Source organism: Nesoenas mayeri (genome assembly GCF_963082525.1).
Source record: "Nesoenas mayeri genome assembly, chromosome: 2".
NCBI classification, from domain to species: domain Eukaryota; kingdom Metazoa; phylum Chordata; class Aves; order Columbiformes; family Columbidae; genus Nesoenas; species Nesoenas mayeri.
Window position 1 is genome coordinate 87,898,061 of NC_137543.1, and position 21,056 is coordinate 87,919,116.

The 21,056-nt window shown below is 39.5% G+C and overlaps 1 protein-coding gene across 1 annotated transcript in view; it reads left to right on the forward strand.

Annotated features, from left to right (window-relative positions):
* The window catches only part of PHLPP1 (PH domain and leucine rich repeat protein phosphatase 1), a 143,094-nt gene that overhangs the window by 95,374 nt on the left and 26,664 nt on the right, over positions 1-21,056 (forward strand). The window contains exons 4-9 of the mRNA XM_080338876.1: positions 620-786; positions 11,172-11,322; positions 11,874-12,097; positions 14,016-14,218; positions 15,809-15,869; positions 17,669-17,764. Of these exons, the coding sequence (XP_080195002.1) occupies positions 620-786; positions 11,172-11,322; positions 11,874-12,097; positions 14,016-14,218; positions 15,809-15,869; positions 17,669-17,764 (902 nt within the window). The remainder of the gene's footprint in view (positions 1-619; positions 787-11,171; positions 11,323-11,873; positions 12,098-14,015; positions 14,219-15,808; positions 15,870-17,668; positions 17,765-21,056) is intronic.

Genomic DNA, 21,056 nt, shown 5'->3' on the forward strand with positions numbered 1-21,056 from the left:
CCTTTCTAGAAAACAGTGTTAAATCCCCAAATCTCAGTTTTGTTTTTGTCACATTTTTAACACTCTTTGACAGTTTTCTAATTCATTGAGAAAAGATCAATGCTTTGCTACTGCCACTGAGATTTTTGTTTTCTTCAGTACGATGTAAATAGGATAAGTCTTCAGCCATTTAATAGCTGCTTTTGACCCTTGAAATAGAGACACGGCAATGACTGTTACCCCTCACCTCCTCACTTGGGTATGCTGACCAGTCATAGAAGACTTACGCGCTGTTTTTGCTGCTGATACTTGCTGACTAAAGGACTTGAGTTTATGTCTAATCTCCTACTTTTTTTTCTGGTCATAGAGTATCATGTAACTTAATTGATGAAAATGAATCCATTTCACTCATTAGTTTGTGCTTTTCTCCATGCTGGCCATCCATGAACCTGGTTTTAGCATTAAGGCAAAACAAGAGATTGTGGCATAACTTGCAATAATGATGTAAACCATGTGAGATCAGCTACATATGCCAACACTGACGTCTGCTGTGCTTAAGAACAATTTATCTTGTGCTAGTAGGGGTGAAGGAAATGTTTTATTACAGTATTAACATATTGGTGTCCGTCTTTACTTGCAGGTGGCATCACAACGCATAAGCTCAGTGGATCTCTCATGCTGCAGCCTGGAGCAGCTGCCTGCCAACCTGTTTTATAGCCAAGACCTCACTCATCTCAATTTGAAGCAGAACTTCCTGAGGCTAAACCCTAGCCCATCTACAAACAAAGCGCTTAGTGAATTACAAAGGTAAAGTGACATGGTTCTACTGGTCTTCATCTGGCCGTGCAGCCTGATGACCGCTGGTCTGCAGGAACTTTCCTAAACTAATGCTGGTTTTAAAAATTACTACATCCTCCCATGGAGGAATGGCCAGGCTGTAATGCTTCGGAAATGGGTTAACTCTCTGTGTTAGGAACAGACTAGCTTTCATAAGAAACTGAGTGTTTTTCTTGTGAATACAAGGCTACTTTCAGTCCAAAATGCAGTTCTCAGACTGTGTTGTTTTCCACCTACCTACTGAGGCCAGACTGTAATTCTTCAATCTTTGACTCGATGTGAGTAAATATGAGTTGCTGAGCTGCCCATTGAAGGGATGCATTCTAGGTAGGGACAGTACTGTGTGTGAATTCATCTAGAAGTTTTTTGTTACCCCTCAAACAAAGAAAACCCTGATTTAATGAATTCAGCCTGATTCCTGTTCTCTTTCTACTCTGCTCGACCCTAATTCTTCTTCCCTAGTGACTATGACCTTCCAGTTGTTCTTTCCACTGCAGCTCATCCAAGAATGTAACAAATGGGTAGACGGCAGCACGATCAGTGATCTGAATAATTTAATGTGTGTGTACCAGAACTGTAGAATCAGCATGCTTTCTGTATCCAGAATAATGAATGTTTCCATACTAAATATAAAACTGTGATTTTAATTTCAGTGGTACCTGAATTGCAGCATACCTCAGGATTACATTTGCAGATGGTCTTGTTCAAACAAAATGTTTTAAACCACATTTCTAAATGCCTTACTCTGAAAAACAACTGAAAAATACAAGATGGATTATGCAGGCTGTTGTATTTTTATATAATTCCAATTTCGTTCTTAAACCACCAAAAAATTTGGCATAATGGAAGATGAATGAATGCAGCAGGTCTGCTTCACAAACAAAGCAGGCAGTGATTCCAAGAGCTTATGAACACAGTCTGGAGAGGAATACTGGATTAAATGTTCTGTGGATGTCAGTATGGGTCTCCAGATAGCAAGTGGAATTTTAGCATAAGTTAGGTGATGAACATGGACACATAATGAATGTCTTTGTTTTAATGAATTTTAAACATTTTTCCTTTTTAAATATCATAAAGTGTACAAGAGATACTTGATCATATTTTTTGCACTCTACCTATAGCTAATTCTGTCAGGGATTAGGAAGCATTTATAAATAACATGATGGGCAATGTTCATTGTCTGTTTAGTGTTCTCCTGATGCTGCAATTGTTTGAACAGCTGAAGAGCCTTGCTGAAAATTAATAAACTGTGAAGATTTTCCTCGCTAATGCGGGCCTGAATGTGCAAGAGTAAAATTGTTCAGATGACCAAACAAAACTCTCCTGTTTACTGAGATTCTGCATCAGGAAAATCTAGAGAAGTGGCATATACCTGAGGTGGTGCAAAACTGATTGTCTTGTTCTTCTGAGAGCTTGTTCTATTCTGGTAGGGAATGATAGTCTTCTCTGCCTCCATTGCTTTGATCTTGCCAAGAAGGCATGGGAAGGTCTGTGAACTTTTGGAGTTAAAAAAAAAAAAAGAGCAAATAGGAAGGTTACATGGCACTGTTTTGATGGATCACAGCCAGTGCCTCATGAAGTCCTGCCCCTCGGCGCTGGCCTTCCCTCTGCCACTGCTGGTGTCCTCCAGCTTTATCTCCATCCAGCACAGGTGGCATCAGCACCCAGGCTGGGAGCAGCTGGGAGCTACTGCCGCTGCTCCCATTGCCGTGCCAGTGGGAAGGGCTGCATGGGGTGGTGAGTACGGAAAGGGCTGTGTGAGGTGGCGGGTACAGAAAGGGCCGTGTGAGGTGGTAGGTGCTGCAGATGGTCAGGAAGAGCAGTGCTTGTCTTTTGCCTCCCAGCAGCAGCAGAAGCACGAGCCTGGCCCTGGAGCGCTCTCCCCAGCCATGCTCCTTCATGCGCTAAGAAACCCGGTGCTGGCTTCTCCTCCTTAGGGTGGGAAAACTTGAGTTGTGGTGCCAAAAAGCCTTGAGCCAACCCGGCTGCTACTGTTGGTCTGCTTTTCTGTAATGAGTGAATACACATATATCTAGAAAGAAGGGAACACTGTATCTTTTTTAAACTATTAGTGAATCTCAGTATGAAACCACGTGCAAAGTAAGGGAAGTTCAGTTATTCCTGGGAACAGAAGTTGTTATTTGTCTTTTTTTTTCTTTTTAATCCAATTTAGTAAAGCCATTTTCAGATCGTTTGGGGGTTGCATGAGGTAAAACTTGACGGGATAAACCAAAAGTCTATTTTTGTTTGCTCATATTCTTTCAAACCACTGCAAAGCAAGTACAAAATCTCTGCTGTTCTGACTTGGTACTGTTGGCGTTTATGTCAAATTCTCCATTGCTAAATTGCAGCCACACGCAGGGCACAGCACCAGTGAATCAAGCCCAGAAGTATTTAAGGCTCCAAAATAACCATGTGCTTGGATGTTGTGAACAAAATGCACTGGCATTCATATACGTACCCTTCCTGGTACAATTTTAGATTAAAATCTGGTTAGCAAGGCAGTCTTGAAAAATTTATCTTGCTATAAGCAGCTCTTGGTGCTAGCAGTTCATCTTAATAAATCACTTCAGGTGGTAATTGACTAAATGCTCATTAATACTGGATTTCAAAACAAAAGTATGTCAAAGACAGAAGAAAATACCAGCTTTTCAGCTGCCTACTGAGTGGATTTAAAAGAACTTGGTCATAGTAATGAGAGGCTGACATATGCATTGACTTGGCAGGTAGAGTCTGGAATGGATTGGGAAAAAAAACACAAGAACTTCTACTTTTGCTTGTGAAATTAACTTATTCTAGTTGCAAAAACAATTTATTGCATTTCTGAATAAAATATGTAGTCCTGCTCAGTATATGACATAAATAAAAAATAAAAAACTGAATTACTGATAGCATTTGAAGGTTTACAGAGATGTAGATGCACTTCTTTCCCTTGTAGCTACACTTTCACTTGCTTTGCTGTCCACTCAAACTTTGTTCTGTTGCTGTAGATGCTCTGCAGTTGTGAACTTCTGTAGCTGAACTGTGAATGTTGAAATATATATACAGCTACTGCTAAGTTTTTTCTTACTTACCAGGGAATACATATTTCACATTATGTATAGAAGTAGGCAGTCCAAAAATTTGTATGTGTTGAAAAAGAACACAGCAAATGGTTGTACTTGTTCTCCCTCACAGTGGCTTTTCTAAAATTCTAGAAAAGGGTGTTTTTCTTTTTGAGGAGAGAGGAGATTCCTCAGTTGAAAGATGGTCCAGCTGTTGCAGTATTAGAAGCGGCTGACATGTCTTGTGATAAGATCCCCATCGAGTCAGAATCTGCCTTAAAGACCTTGGTGTTTTAACTCCTTTATACTGCAAATGGAACAATTGAAAATGTTTTGTTGTCTTAAGTTGTCACCAATTTTATTGCTTATTCTCTTTATGTTGGTTGATGGATTTCTTTTTAACTAGAAAGCTGAGATTTGTATGTACCTTGTGTTCCCAAACCTCATTTCCCCATTATCTGCAATGCAACTTCATAGCTTTTATTCTGAAATGCAAATAAAAGTTCAGGCTTACTAGTTCTGCAGAGTGCTATCACTCTAGATTTGAGCAAATGAATGAACCATAGTCTTTATTTACTGTTGCTCTGCTTCACTGGGCTAAGTAACACTTTATATTTATATGTAATTGTTTCAGTCAGTGCTGTTGGAAAAAGCTGTTGGCATCAAGAATACTGTTCGCTTGTTAATATTGAAGAGTAAGTTTTCAGTATGTGGGTTTTTAATATAAGCCTGTTGCTGATTTAAAAAAAAAAAGAAAAAAAAGAAAAAAAAAAAGGAAAATAAAAATGAGAAAGAACAAATGAAGGCAGGGGGATGTAATAAGCCACAAAGTTTGTTTTAATGATAAACAAAATTATACTTGCCAGTTTTATCTGAAGAACAAGTTGTTATTCTGATTGTGATTGTTAATTATTAACAGTGATTATATGGATTTTTATCTGAAGATCAGTTGGTAGCTTTTCTCTCCCACAGCCTCTGTAGACATAGAGTGTCTTCTCAGGCATCTCAGCTGAAACTGTTCTGGGCTGGTGGCAGCAACTTGAAGTTGCATCTGTAAGGGTATGAGAAGGCCAGAGGACTCTGAGATATTGATGCAGGTGTTTCTGAAATTCCTTGCTACTTAGAGCTGTAGTATAGGTGCTTTTATCTGAAAACCCAGAATTTGGGAGATCCTCATGGTATACCCTCCTTCCAAACCCTTTGTGCAGTAAGTAACTAGAAATGCAGTTGTTGCTCGGGGATCACTTAGGTTCCCAGACGGTGAGGAGGGAACAGTATTGTTGACCAAAATGGTGTGAACACAGCAGACAAGCTTGCTGGAAGTAAGGCTGAAGTGGAGTTTGATCTTGGCTTGTCCCTAGAGATGGACAAGCAGGTCTCCAGGCTCTTATCTTGGTTCGTTGGTCTCAAAGTACATTGAAGTGCTCCTTGAAAACATTGCTTTTAGTGTATGAATCAGGTTAGCGAAGAAAGTCAGATGGATTAATGACATGGCAAATATACATCTTCCCCCTGGCCAGGCACTGCCAGTAGAAGCACTGGAAAAGATTTGAGCTTGCTTTCTTTTTGTTTGCTTTCGTTTTGTGGTTTTGTTAGTTTTGTTTGGGGGGATGAGGGTGGGTTTGGTTTTGTTTTTTTAGGATGCTCTTCTGGAAAGGAATTTGCTTCTAACTGCACACATTTATTTAAGTTATTTAAATTTATCCAGTGAATGTGAGGTGCTGTCACAGGGAATGGAGTGTCATTGCATACTCCACCATGTGGGAAGATGCTGGGAGCTTTCTCTCATACTCTTGTGGTCTCTGAGCCAGGGAGCCTTGATTTTGTAATTATTTCTCGTTCGCTTGAAGCCAAAGACAAAATGTAGCCCTGTAAGTGGTAAGGCATGAAGGAGGAGTTGGCATGATACAACCAGAGGTCTACTAGTAACAAACTTTGTCCAGTGTTTGCTATATTCTGGTGTTACATTTATTTTGTCAGGTCTGTAGCCTGGGAATAATTTTTTGGTATTTATACTAAAGAAGACACTTGGAACATATTGTTTATGTAACTTCACTGCTTTTGTTTTATTCAGCTTGTAAAGACATTAAAGGAAGAGTTTGGTTTTGTTAGTGCATCTTTCCAAACTTTCATGACGTGTTCTATGCACCTCCTGCCTACCTTTCTGAACTCAAGAAAGTACCCTCATATCAATACTTGGCAAAAAACAGTGACATTTAATTAAAAAAAAATTAATTTCAAACTCAAGTCTCTACAAGTGACTGTGTGGGGAAGATTGCAAAATTGCTTCAATGCCTGAAACACATTGGCTTTTTCTGGATTGTTTAAATTGGAATAGTGAACTCCTTAATAGTAGTAGGAGAAAAACAGATGCCGCTAAGAAATATGCTATAAAATATGATTTTTAAAAATTGTACAGGCCAAAGTAGAAATTGCAGTTATTAATTGGATTCAATTTAGTGGAACTAGTAGCCTAAGTACAGCAGTATCTCTTCCAAATAATGCTTCAAAAAATGAGGAACATATTTATGGAATCCTGTTATTGAGCACCAGCCTACTCTGATTTACTTGTCTGTTGCTTTCTGATGTGGCTTCCAAAGTAAGGGTTTTCTTTTCATGTATTGAAATGTGTTTCAGTTTGGAAGGCCACCCCTGGATAATGATTGAATTTCAAATATAAATTTCCAATAAAGAGAAGGAGAATATATTTTCTTTTTTTCTATAGGAGTTTTTTTCTTCCTCTGAGAATAGTCTTTCCTCACCCCATGAAGCAGTGTGTGTTAGGTATGTGCAAAAACTGAGAACTGCAAAGTTACAGTAGTGTAGGTTCAGATTATTTCTACTAACAAAACATACTTTTTTCTTGTCTTTATGGTCTTCTTACCAACTATTTAATAGAATAAAAGCTTTATTGTTGTCTTAAATTTGGAGGTAGTCTGAATTTTACTTAACGTGTGATTATTTGTATATTTTGAAATATGACATTTAAGGTTATTCTTTTTTGTGCAGGCAGTCTGGTTTTGTTTTGTTTTTTAATAAAATCTACCAATTAATTTTGGAGTATAGATTCAAGTCTATAAGACTCAAGCCAATAAGGCTATGGATGGGTGAATTTAACGCAACTACAAAAAGACAGTAAATTGGACCATTTATTTCCAAGGAGGTAATCAGTGCATCAGGTTCATATGGAAATTCACTTCATGTTTAAGTCAGTGGCTGAAGGAGCAGCCGTTTGTGAAGGTGGGAAGTTGTAGTTCAGTTCCAACACTTGGCCACAGTGCTGCTGGGCAGGTGCCGTCGATCTACTCAGAAATGGTGCTGGAGCTGAGGGGTGCTTGTGCTGGTGGTTGAAACAATGATCAGCTGCAACCACAGCATAGTCATGAGAGCCCAAATACTGGAGATACTATTGGGAAAGTGATTGTTTTGCTTCAGCTGAGTCCCTTATGAAGCCATGAATCCTCTTTTTGGTTGTAACAAAATATTGCTTTTCAATTGCTTTGGCTAAGAATAGGGCAGGATGGTGTATGGCCAATTCGAATATACTTTGCACCCCATCCATCCAAACCTAGTGGAACACAAATGCTGTACTGTGTAATGGAAATTCCTCTGCTGTGCACATCAGGTGGATGTGAATTGGAAATGAGCATGTCAGTTCATTGCTCTGCTGTGATACAAGCTTCTCTTGTTAGCTCCTCTCCTCATGTTGCCTACGTCAAACTAAAGTGGCAGCTTCAGGATTAAGTATGTGGCCATTTTTTGACCCAACTGTGGCAAATAGTGTTCAGTCGTATTGTGTGTTTAAACTCAAGGGTCAACTTGTCAAGATTTTGCTCTAACTTAAAGTAGGGCTATTTTTGATCAGAGAAGTGGGTGCTTTTATGTTGGTCACTAGAATAGAAAGCTTAGCAAGATAACTGAATGTAGCTTGTTGAGAGATACTGTTCTTCAGATTCGCTTTTTTAACAAAGTCTAGAACCAGGGAAGGAGAGAGAAGAGGAAGGAGAGCATATGCATGGACTCGATATGAGGTTATTATTACATGGTCATGCCTCACACAAGTGGTGCTGTACATCCCTTCTTTCCAGTGATGCTGTGGAGGCAGCGTTGATGTGTGCCCCTGCTTCTGGTGGGAGTAAAGATCTGTGTGTGAGAAAACAGCAAAAACGTTGCTCTGTAAAATCTATTTAAAGCTTGACACTGTGCAAACTCAGCAGCAACAAAAAAACTTGTGCTACTGACTGCAAATCTATGTAGATATAAGAAGCACTATAAACAATTCAGCATTTTAAATGTGCAGCGTGGCAGTGCTCCATAATGGAAGTGCACCAAGCCATTTGCGATATGGATAGTGGGAAGTGAGGGGCCAAAGATGAGAGGCAGACTTAGATCTTAACTTTGAGCAAATGCCTGCTAGTTTGGCTTAGTAATGTTCTGTACTTGACGGTGCTCTGGGAGAAGAAATGTGACTTCAGCATTTTGCAAATGAACGTGTTTACAAAGAAGAAAGAAAATATGTCTTTTGTGCCAGTTGTCTTATATTGACCTCTTTAACTAAGCTTATGGTGTCTGTTAGCGTTTCTTTTAATGTGATTTAACAATGAACTCTCCTTTATGGATTATTTAACATATGCTTACATGTACATTTTCACTTCTGTATGAGTATATCCAATACTGCATGTCCTACTCATCCTCCTTTACATACTATATAGTCCTGTTAACTACTTCAGCTCATGTCCTTAGTAAAGATTACTCATGGAAGTCTCTTTATAAACACACATTAAAACATACATTGGGGTAGTAGAGATGTAATACAGATACATTTCAGGGAGGCTGATTTTATTTTCCACACTCTGTTCCCCCACGCCACACACACACACTTTGACATAGGACAATTGTACACGAAAATGTGTGCAGAAAACCTTGAAGCCAGACACTGCATTGGAGTTAGTTAACTTATTATTTATCTTCCTTCACTTCCCCGCCTGCCCCCGTCCTTCTTCCTCTGTGTATTAGCTTCATCTTCTGTAATTTTATCTCAAGTTATATTTGGGTATTGTATTCTAGTAGATGGTAGTTTTTACGTGTTGAGTGGGCAGAAGTCCTGAGACTGTTCTTCTGAGACTCCGGAGCGGCCATAGGTAAAGGCTGTAGCCTCAGTGTTGGTTATTAAATGAGTTAATTCTTTTTTCCTGGTTGACTTGAAAATTGAAATGGTTGCATTTTGATGTTTCCCCAGCAGCTTAGCTATTTTGACTTCCTCTTACTGTCTTCACTACTATTTTGCACTTACCTGAATACTGAAGAAAGTGTGATTTCTAGAGGCCCCAGAATCTCTGCTACTTAGAGCACTCTTATTTGTATTTGCGGTTTACTTTGAGGAAGATGTGGGACAGCTGTTCCACCACAGAATCACCTCAAATTTCAAGGCATTATATCTGTGGCTTAAATCTACAGTTACCTTCAAGATAAATTCAGGATTCTTGGTTGGAATTCTAGGTTCAAGATTTTTAAGCCCTTTATTTCAAAATTGAGGAGTAAGAAAGTATAGTGTTTAAAATGTGCCATTTTTTTTTCTGGCTAGCAGCCCTCATTAACATGAGCTGATTTACCCTAGACTCCTTTTTATTTTACAGTTCTCTCTCTAGAGATACATTAGTCATTGTTTCTGCACAGTAGCATTTTTTTCCCTGCAGCAGTAATTTGATTGCCGGATTTCATTTAGTCTCTATCTAACTCTGTTCCAAACTTCTTCTGCCTCCAGCATGGCACGGGATGTTCAAAAATCTGTGAAAACTCCGAGCATGATTTTATTTTTCTTATTTTTCCCCTTCCCTCCCATCTTTGCACCAAAATTGCCAACAGGGAGCACAGCATTCCCTTACTTGCTGCAAGCCTTTGTAAATGTGAAGCATATTTGTGAACTTTAAGTGTATTTACAGCTATCTTTTGGGGTGAAAACCTCACTTCACTTAAAATTCCCATTGAAATACGATAACAAAGGCACTACCCACGTTGTGCTGTTGAGTTGTAGTCAGTGGCATGAGCTTCACTTAGGTAATACTAAAGGTGCCAGTGAATTGCAGTAGCTGGTAAGGATTTTTAAGACTCTTTCAGTGTTAAAACTCTTCAACCTTTTAATGCTTGCTGCGTTTTCTGCCCATGTTTTCGGTCAGGGGAGGACCAAGTGCGTTGGGGTAAGGATGTGCTGGGCTGATGCAGAGGCTGTGGCTGCGCTAGTACGCGCTGTTGGAGGTCACTTTCTTGTGGAACAGCAGTGTTCATAGGTGCAGTTTTACTTCCATTGCTGTGTTATATAAAAGCCTTCTCACACAAATAAAGGTACCGAGCCTTAACAAAGTGAAAATGAAGTCCACATAAAACGTCCTGGCATACAGCATGCTAGAAAAGAAACTTCCTCCCATGTATTGGAATCTGGCACAGATCTTTTCATTCATCCTTTTGCTTGCCTCTAGGCATACCTCCCAGTGGTTGTTAGGCAACCGTAATAATGTTGCTGAACATGCGGGCTGGCTAATTCGATTGTCCCCTTCTTGGGTTTTTTGTTCGAACAGTCTTGGTCATCTTTAATAAGGCAAGCACATGCAAGTTGCTTTGTTGGCTGATGCGATAAACCATGGGGCTTTTTTAAGAGTTCCGTGACATGTCAAGGACAAAATTTTGAAATCTGTGTGGTCATTGGCATCATTTTTAATCAAGAGCATAAATTTGCCTCATCACTACAGAAGTCTTGTTAAATTCTGATTTAATTCAGCATATTTCCCAGTTCTTTTCAAACCAGTGTGTTCTAAAGAGAATTTTTGGTTGAATGGCAGTATCTACTCATGTGAATGAAGCTGAGCTCCACCACAAAAATTCAGTGTTCAAATAGGCTGAGAATTTCCTGCACCTTGTAACCAGTGTCACAAAGGTAGTCTTACTATCCAGATATGTGTTCAGAAAAATAGCAGTGCTTTAGTTCAGAATGAGATGCCACAGAAGAAATTGCATATATCATAAGGATGGCAAGTGTTTTGTTCTTTGTTGTACTTGTAGGAAAATAGATTTAGCATGTTGTTCAGGAGGGCCTATTTCATGCCAGATTAATGTGAGTGAACTCTTGCAGGTGGTGTTGAACTTGTGTCTAGTAGTTTCCGTGCTTGTTCGGAGTGCATAAACTAAAAATGCATGCAATTTTCATTTAAATAACCAGACTTTCCTTGTATTAATTATTGCAAGGCAACTTGATGTCATTTATGCTCCATATGCTCCACTTCATTCTCTTTTTTTTTTCTTCTTATGTCATTATAGATTCACCAAGTTGAAGAGCCTTAACCTTTCCAATAATAATTTAGGAGATTTTCCACTGGCGGTCTGCAGTATCCCAACCCTGACTGAACTCAACGTGTCCTGCAATGCCCTCAGAAGTGTTCCAGCAGATGTAGGCGAGATGCACAAGCAAGTACTTTCTTAAAACTTAACATACACAAGCTGATAATACAGGCAACAAGCAGTTTCATAACCCTGTTCGTAATCTTGCTATGAGAAACAGTTTAAACCTACTGAGCTTGTCAGAGCAGACTGGCTTGTAGATCTGTATGGAAGTAGTTAAGAGCTGTGGGTGGAGGGAAAACACTTTTGTGTCTTGAAGCTTTACCCGTCCCCAATATTTGACACAAGGGTCACCTTCATGGTGAAGATAATCTTTAAACCCCCTTACTTTATATACTTCAGCCATCAAACAAGTTGCAGTTCTGGAGAGGTATGAAGATGATATAACTGTTTAGCACAGCCTGCACTTTATAGTTGCCAAAGCTTTTAATTATTTGGTTGATATCTTCTGTAGCAGATGTTAAAGCATTATTCCCTAACATTTCTCTTTCTTCTGCCCTTTTGTATATTTTATTTCACTGTAACTGCAGCAGATCTATGTGTTTATAGGAAGGAAATGTGATTTAACATGTCACTCACTTTCTTCACTTTCCCTTCCCCTCCCCCTTGAATAGCTTGCAGACATTTTTGCTGGATGGCAACTTTCTCCAGTCCCTTCCCGATGAACTGGAGAATATGCATCAGCTCAGCTACGTGAGTCTGTCCTTCAACGAGTTCACCAACATTCCAGGGGTGCTGGAGAAACTGACTGCCATGGATAAGCTCTGTATGTCAGGAAACTGCATGGAGACCCTCAACCTACAGGTGTTAAAAAGGATGCCTCATATTAAACATGTGGATCTAAGGTAGGTATTTGAAAAAGTGGGTCTAAGTTATCACTGTTGAAATAGTTTTCTCTTCGACTGTCAGAATAGTCCCTGGGTATGAATCTCGTGTTGGTCCATTGAAGCACATTTCTGGCAACGTCCTGTAATTTACAGCACTTGCCATGACTTAGCAATCGTCCTTGAGGTTGAGGTAACATTTAGGGGAATCACTAGATAGGAAAATGAGGTTGAGGGAAAATTAATATTTACACTGAAAGATAGTTCTAGTTGATGTGGTGTTAATATAGTATAAGTTATAGTCCCTGACTCAAAAAGCTTCTATCTGAAATGTTACAGATGTTTGCGATGAAGAAAAGAACAGTGAAGGGGAGAGTACAAAAAATCTATTTTAATATTTTTTAATATGTTAAAAAGCCTGGCCTACCATGAGTTGCGCTATTTTATTGATTCCCTCAGCAGAGTCTAAACAGATCCTTATTACAAATGGCTCTGGTATAAGGCGATTCTTTATTTTTGGGGTCTTTGGGGAAGCCAGTTTCTGCAATCACCTGGCAAGGCTCAGTTCAGAGCCTGAGCCATGAGGTCCAAATTACAATGAATTTTAGAACTATTTAGTTAAATTAAGCTCTTCAAGCTAAAACTTAGCATACCATACTACTGTGTAGCTGTCACGATTTGCCATCAAGGAACTGCTACCATAGTTAAGAAAACAGTTAAAATAGACCGATGAAATTCCGAAGTGTATATGATGGAAATAAAATATATGTGTGTTTGTGTATGTTAAAAGCAAATAAATAAACTGGTCTTAGTGTAGGGATGCTGTGATTGAGCTGGCCATGAGCTTCAGCATTGCAGTTCCAGCCCCCTCCCATATGCCACATCCTTTCTGCACCAAGCAGTGAACAGTGGTTCTTTGTAATGCTACCTGCAATAGTAAATGTTGCATGTGTCTGTAAACTCTATTTGCTGCTCAGTGAAGTGCTTTCCTTTGGTGGAATCAGAAGGAAGCATTGCTTGTAAACTGAAAAAGTAGGCTGTATTGGAGGGGGCATATTACTCATGTTCTTTTAACTGGAAAATGTAGCTGCTCTGAAAAAAACTGTTTTACAGGGGGCAACTCTTTGAAAGCAAGAATAGCAACAAAACTGCAGATTTATGCCCTTATGCTCACTAGAAGGGGCTTAATGGGTGATTTTAGTGTTCTGGTCAGAGCTGAGAATTGGAAACTGAACTCGATGGAGTGCTCTGCCATCTCAAATGTTGCTGGGTTGTAGATAATCATATTTCAATTGTATCTTCTGGGGAAGATGCTGAATATTGGCAGCATCAATGCACTGCAGTGAAGATATGATAAAACCTGTTCTCTTGATCTGACAGACCCACTTGTCTTGGGTTATTTGCCTTGTTTTTTCACAACACCGATTTTCAGGCCTCTGAATTTGCTTGGTGTAGAACATGTCAAAGCGAGAGGCAAATATGGGAATTCATAAATCTCAGTTTGGGCTTTCAATAAGGCAAGAGACTCATATCTGCCAGGCTTCTCCAGCAGATGGTCATGATAGGCCAGCAAGAACTGTAGGGAGTCTGTTCTTTTCCAAACTGTTGAGCGCAAATAACAGCCAGGTCATCTTTTATTTTTATAGACACAGTAATAGTAATACTTACGTTCTTGCAGAGCTTTCTATCAGTAGTTTTCCAGGTAGTTTAGAAAGGAGCTTGGTATCATAATTCCTATGTCAGGATTGATAGAACAGCAGAGCTGATCCATCCTGCTTCTAAAATACCATAGCAAAGGGGAAAATATTTAAAATCAGCCTTGATCAGGACCTGGAGGCATGCTAGTTTAATCCAGCACAACTGATTGTAGAGTGAGCAATGGTTTGCCAGCAGGAGCCTGGCACATAACTACACTTAATCTCTTTTTTTTGTCTGCAAGATTGAATTCAATTAGGAGATTGGAGACTGATGAAATAGATTTTCTGCACCATGTGACCCAACTGGATCTGAGAGACAACAAACTTAGGGAGCTGGATGCCACAGTTTTTAACAACGTTGAAGTGTTACACTGTGAACGGAACCAACTGGTAACCCTCAAAATCAGTGGATATTTTCTCAAAGCGCTGTATGCTTCCTCAAATGGTAAGTGTGTTTTCAGGGCAGCTGTGCTGTCGTCATCTGACTTCTGATTTTTGGACCTGGTTCTCTGTGAGATGCTTATGGAGTGCAGTGCATGTAATCAAGAGGCTTTTGACGTGACCCTTGAATAAAAGGTTTTCACATGTGCCATGTCATGCTACTGGCAATTCTGAACTTCGGAAGTGACTTTCAAATAACACTGAGCTGAAATTGCTTTCTGTGTTAGCAGGGAGGGCTCTTGAAGTTTTTAGTTCTTTGTGTTGTATTAAAGTGTTGTTTTACCAAGGCAAATAGGGAATTTATTTCTTTTCTCCAGAGTTGAGAAAGTTTGAACAGGTAGCCATTTGTGAGAGAAACTGAAACAATACATGCTTTTGCTACTACCTCTAGCTGTTTACTCTGGCCAGAAAGCTACAAAATCTATAATGAGTAGCTTCATTTGTATTCAATAATAAAAGTAATGCAGCATTTTCATGTTGAATAACTCCTGCCTTCCATGAGTAGCATTTGTTTGATCTGTCTCTGGAAGCTGTTGTTTCTTAAAACACAGTTTTCACCACCATTTTTATTGTGTAGAGTAGTATGGTATGACATAAACAAAATGCAGACTCAAAGAGCTATGAATTTGCTGAACAGTCTGCACTGCCTTTAAAAGGCTGTCATCTTAATGATAGCCAAGCCTGTGCCTTCATTAACTATTCATGCCAGGATCTTTGTAGCTGAGAAAAGTTAACATTCTGAGCATGTGCTGTGCAATGTGAGCTGAGAACCCAAGTCAACCCCTATCTTGCAATCAGCTGCCTAGTTGGTCTTGCTGCTCCTCCTGGCTGTCCTCTCTTTGCACATTCAGCCACCTCCTTTTAGTTTCATCTTCCAAAGGAACCGTGATGCTTGTTACATTCTCAGTTTAGTGGATTTTTCTGTAGGCTCAAATAGATGTCTGCTGGTTTCGTTTCAACCTTAGTGCTAAGCAGTAACTCCCTAAAAATCTTAGGATATGAAATATTATGGAAACACTCAAAATACAACATCACTAGCAGCAGTTGAGATGGTATCAAAGGCCTGGTCTGTAAGACTGCCTGCAACCAGGAACCCCATAGGGATGTGAAGGCTCATGTAATGTGTTGAAAAATACTCATGGTCTTGCCGTGACCTGGAGGACCCTGGGGTATTCCGTAACTCGCTGTTCCAGGGGGAAGAGTCTCCCTTCCATGCCTGTTGTATTAGTGACCAGTGGGGAAAAAAAAAACCAAACAGTAGAGCAGGTTTATGCCTGACTGTTCTGGGCAGAGGGGAAGTTACAGCTCTGCAACAAAAATGAAAACATGAGAATTTGCCATGAAACTTTTAAAATCCTCCAGTTTTTCCTCTCTGAACAGTTATGCAGCGTTTGTCTTAGCAAGTACAACCTGATATAGCAAACGTACTCAGACATAATAATAAAGAAATAAAATTCAGTTTACAGAGATCCTCAGAAGGCTTTTAGGTCACTGACTTGTTCTGAAATCTCTCAGTGTTAGTTGTTTAACTCTCATGGATTGACCGTTTAGGTGCAAATCTTTATCATCACTTTGTTTTTGTTTTTGCCTCTAGAACTTGTTCACCTTGATGTGTATCCAGTTCCTAATTGCCTGGCTTATATGGATATTTCTAGGTAAGAGTATTTTTTTTTCTTGGGCTTGTGGCATATACATCAGTGAGGTTTATGGAAAAATGACATTCCCTGGTGTTTTACTGACAGGGATTAGGGGCAGGAATAGGACCTTGAGATGTGAGAAGACTGATTCTCAGAGTTAGAGGGTGGGCTTTTTTCTGCTTCCCTGTTTCCTTTTTATAAATTAACTTTTTAGGTTTTTTTAGTACTAAAAGCGGAATGTGCCTTTATAGTTAGAGTTTCCCTGACTTAAAGATTCCCTGTCTTATAGAGATATAACATGGTGATTCAAGTGTGCACCAATATGAGGCATCTTTCTTTCTGACTGCATCTGTCTATGTCACAGGCCCAGCGTAGGTGACATTTTGATAGTTTACTCATCAGTTCAGCAGCTCCTGCAGCTCCTGGTTGTTCTCCGTGGCCCGTGGCTGTGGCTGCTGCTGGAATGTCTGCAATTGCCATTTGAATGCATCTGTAAATCTCACATTAATCAGTGAGGTGGGATAAGGGAAGAAATGGAAAAGGGGGTGTTTTAGTTTGGTTCACAACTTAAGGACTGAATCAGGAAAACACTTTATACATGGGCTTATTTAAGGAATTACTCATCTGCATGTTGGGGTGATAATCTCATTCATTAAAAAGCCTTCTTAAAGCACTCTTAAGCTGGTGAGAGTGATCGTAGCAATGAGTGAGTTAACCTGTGGCAGTAGTCACAGAAGTTTCATCAGCCATGAGTCACATTGTCCACCTAAATGTAGCACACAGGTGTGACTAAATAAGTGTGATTTATTGAAAAGCATTCTTTGTAAATCTATGTTCTCCATTTAGCTGTAAATTAAATTGATTGCAAAAGGCATGATTTTGATCACAAAACCCTTTTTGTGCTTTAGTTCAGTGATGGCATTGTAACAAGGTTAGGGTGTCTTTAGCTTCTTAGCTCACTTGGGAAATCTGTTTGAGATTGGAAAGGAAGCTGTCTGGCAATAGGAGGGCTTGGTTTGCTGTCACATATTTTGATTAAAGGCTATTGCGTGAATAAACTATAGGATACAAGTACATGAACATAAATCAGTGTTCATGCTGTGTAAGGTCCTATTCCTGAACTTCAAGTCTGGGAAGTAGTGGATACATCAATGCACATGCACAGGATCTCCTCCATGTATTTTGTGCGGCTAATTTTTGTCTTTAAGTTAGGATACATGGGTGCCTCACTGTGCCTTGCTGCATGTTTTCAGTGCAATATTTGGAAAAGACTTACCTCTAAGAAATTACTTTTTAGAAGGGTTATTTTCTGTGAAGACAAACACAAGAAAAGCTAAATGCTTTGCTTAAAAGATACACACACACACAAAAATTCCACTATTCAGTGAGATAGCTGAAGACTGGTAGACTGCATTTTAGGATTGAATTTATGGAAGATCAAAAGGTGTGTTTCAGCTGTGTAGGATGTGAATATTTTCTGAGGAGTATCTCACAAATTTCTCCATAGAGAGACTTCTTCATCATCAATGCTCTGATACTCTTAAAATTTTCCCAATAATTGGAAGCAGCTTCTTCCATTTTCTTAGTGGCTGTACATCTAGGAAGATAATAATGCTGTTAGCTGTCTTGTCCCCCCTACAGAGAACCTTACTGCACTACTAGTGCCCTTAGAGGAGAGGTGATAGTCTCATACAAAACATATCATATAGCAGATTTATTTCCTGCAAGAATCTGTATCTCTCTTGAGGCTGTATTCTTAATAGCCTTTACATCTTGATTATTGTTTCATTATACCTCTTTGTGTTCTTTGTTCACAGAAATCACCTGGAAAACCTTCCTGAGTGGGTGTGTGACAGCAGGAAGCTGGAAGTGTTGGATGTTGGCTACAATCAGATACGTGAGCTGCCTGCCCAGTGAGTCTTTCAGACTAGTTGCACAATGTGGAAATAGTTGCTGATTCAATGTTTAGCTTGTTCCAGTGACTGTCAGGCCTGTTTTATCTTTTGTTTGATTTTATTTTTACCTTGTGTGGTGTCATCATGCCTCAAGCTTCCACCCAGCCTTTCTTCTTTTACTTTCATGCAGAGAAAGCAATACCTTTGAACTCCAGGTGGAAGTTTTGAAGCTGTTCATGTGGCTGCTTAGGCAGAAAAGCCCTTCATTTTTGATACTGAATATTAAATATTTACAGCCATAACTTTGCATGACAGTATAGAGATCCGGAATTTCTTGTAATTTAGTTTCAGCGGTGCCTAGAGACTCCAGTTCACAACCCTGTTTGAATGAAAAAGGGTTGAGAGGAAAAGGTAAAGCCTCATCAAGCAAGCAAACTCCTGCAAGTAGAGCAATCGCCTTTGCTACAAAGATGATGTCTTCTCCAGGAGTCTAAACTTAAAATTGAGAAATACAAATGGAAAGGATTGGAAAGCAAGTGTACAGGAAGGAAGATAGGAGTTGAGTTTAAATAATGAATGGCTCTTAGTGTTTGTTTTTTCTAGAGAGGACCGTTCCAAGTGAGTATACTGGTCAGGTGCTGATCCCTGACTTCACTGGAAGAGAGCTGTTGCTCTTTACTGCTCTGCATAGTTTAAAAGAGATTTTGTGAAAGAAGGGGAGCATACTAGGCACAAAGGGTAAAATTGCGTGGGGATGTGCAGAGCCATTGAAGATTGTAGACAGCTAGTATATGATAAACTATTAAATATTTTCCTTACAGAATTGTATAGCGCAGAAGAGCATCAGAAACCGAAAAGGAGAGTTTTGTCAGGGTCCGATGAATGTGCCATATGGTATAAACTGTCAGCTTTAGTCTCAGAAATAGGAAGAGAATAATTTTCAGAAATGTGGGCAGAAAAGGATGTGTGATTTACTAAGCAAACTAACAAGCTGACATGCAGATTATTAATCCCTCTATTTTTTCACACTGAGTGAAAATGCGCCTACTCAGAAGGTGGGGAGAGCAAAAGTTCATTTGCCTTTCATTTGCACTTCATAACAACGAGGAGTATCAAGGCAAACCGGATATCTTTTGGAGATTAATGATTAGCTGAAATTAGGTACAGTCAACATCCCACTTGTCTCCCCTGCCATCTTATCATTAACCCCAGGAAACAGCTTATCTTTGAAAGCTTGTCTTTGTAGTATGTGTCTAGATAGCTTAGCTCCTAATAAGTCAGCTCAGTTTTAGGGCCCAGTTCAAAACACAGGCTTTGAAGGTCTGTTAAACTTTAGGGAAATTTGTGTCTGGATTCAAATGCAAATGGCTCAGGCATATAGACCTACTGTTAAGTATCAGGTAAGTGCTAGAGCCCAGTAAGTATGTTCAGGTGCACTGCTGTGTGCTTCTACAAGGAATAGCACTCTGAAAACCCGTGGATTGAGTGAGCAGGACTCTCCTAGGAGGATGCTTGCAATTCTAACAGATTTTCAAGCCTTGACTGACCAGAAGTTTCTAGGAAGGCTGAATGAAGGCTGCACCTAATCTAAACAAATTACAGTTGGTGGTATGTGCATTTGCCTCAAAACAGAAAAACAACTCTTGAAGACAAAGAGTTGAAGCAGTTGATCTAGAGGAATGAGTATTAAAATTTGTCTCAATTAAAGAAAATGGGAATGATATACGCTAGGCTGTAATGCAGCCATTTCTGCTTTAAGAGTACTGAAAAATAACAAAAAGGGTACTTAGTCTTAGCTATGCAGAACAAACTTATTGTCATAAAACTGACAATGCCAAAGATTCTTCAAAGAAAGTGGAAATTCTTCAATTAAGATTTGTTAAAATTACCTTACTGCCACCAGCGAACAGATGTCTGTAGGTATTCTTGCTCCTTTTTGTTCCTATTTTAGAAGATCTATTTGTATTTAACATTGTATTCTCTTGAGCAGTTGCTTACTAAAGGAATTAGTTGAATGCTTTCACCAAATGATGTTTTCTCGGAAGATGCTGATGCTGAGTGGTGTGCTTGTCTTTGCAAATTTTTGATCCCATCAAAACTTGCAGTGGGAATCAGGCAAGTGAGAAAGCTGCCTCTAGGGAAGAGCAGTCCCAGCATCCTTATTCGCCCTCCAGCCTGAGAACTAGGTGGCCCAGGCTCATCAGGACTGTACTGAAATGCTGGTGGTTCAACCTCTCTTCAGGCAGCCCAGTTCCTTTGGTGCTTGTGTAACTTCAAAAATAAGAGAAAACAGACAAAAACCCCAAAGACTTACTCAGTGCTTCTGAATGATTTATAAAATGTATTTTCATGGAAGAGCTAATTGCTAAGGGTTTTGCAATGATTTGAACTTTTTTATTGTAAAATGGCACTGCCCCTACCCATCTGAAAAAAAACCAAAAGTGATAAATTGTTTTTGGAGATCTCGTCAACCAGTTCTTTTTCCTGTAATGTTTGGTGTTGATGATACTGGCTAGTCTTGATTACGAAAGGAATCAGAACAGAAAGGCAAGTCCATAATTGAGACTTTCAAGTAAAAGTAGAGTGAAACAAAAATAGTTAAATGACAAAAACATAATAGATATATCTTTCTGTTTTGCTTATGGTAAGTCTTTTCACCCTGTGTTGAGCCTCCTGGAATGATACAGCTGGCTGTTGACTTGTGTCCATGGTCATAACACAGACAATCCAGCCAACTGAGATAACTGTTAACACTGGCACGCAGACATGGAGTATGATGGTATCTGTCAAGGGGAAAATACTCAGCATACTTCGTTGATTATTTTGGCACAGTAATCCGATGACCTGATGTATTGTAGGGAGGGGACGGGGAGGCTCTTTATGTGTATTTGGGTCATTGTAACAGAGAGAAGAAGGTTTTTGCTTTAATGCTGAGTAATTTGAGAGTCTTTGATTGAAGCAGGTCAGCATGATGCACAGGCTCGCCAGATTAAACAGTATGGTAGCGGCAATGTAAGACAGGTGGCAGATGAAAAATAAGTTCTTTTTTCTTGCTTTGCTAAAAGTGGTTCCTGTTCAAAATCAAGAGTTTCTCCATTTTTGGGCTCTTTAGGTGCAGATTTTAAACTCCTCATTGCATTGTTTATACTACAAATTTTAGGTTTGCTATTTGATCAAAATAGCTATTTGTTCTTGTCTCTTTAAGTTGCCCTCTTCTGCCACAGCCACCCAAAAATGGAGTAGGGGGATGGGACCCCAAGTCATCTATTGCTTGGAAAAGCTCAAGAAAGTAAAGCCGATTAGATAGATT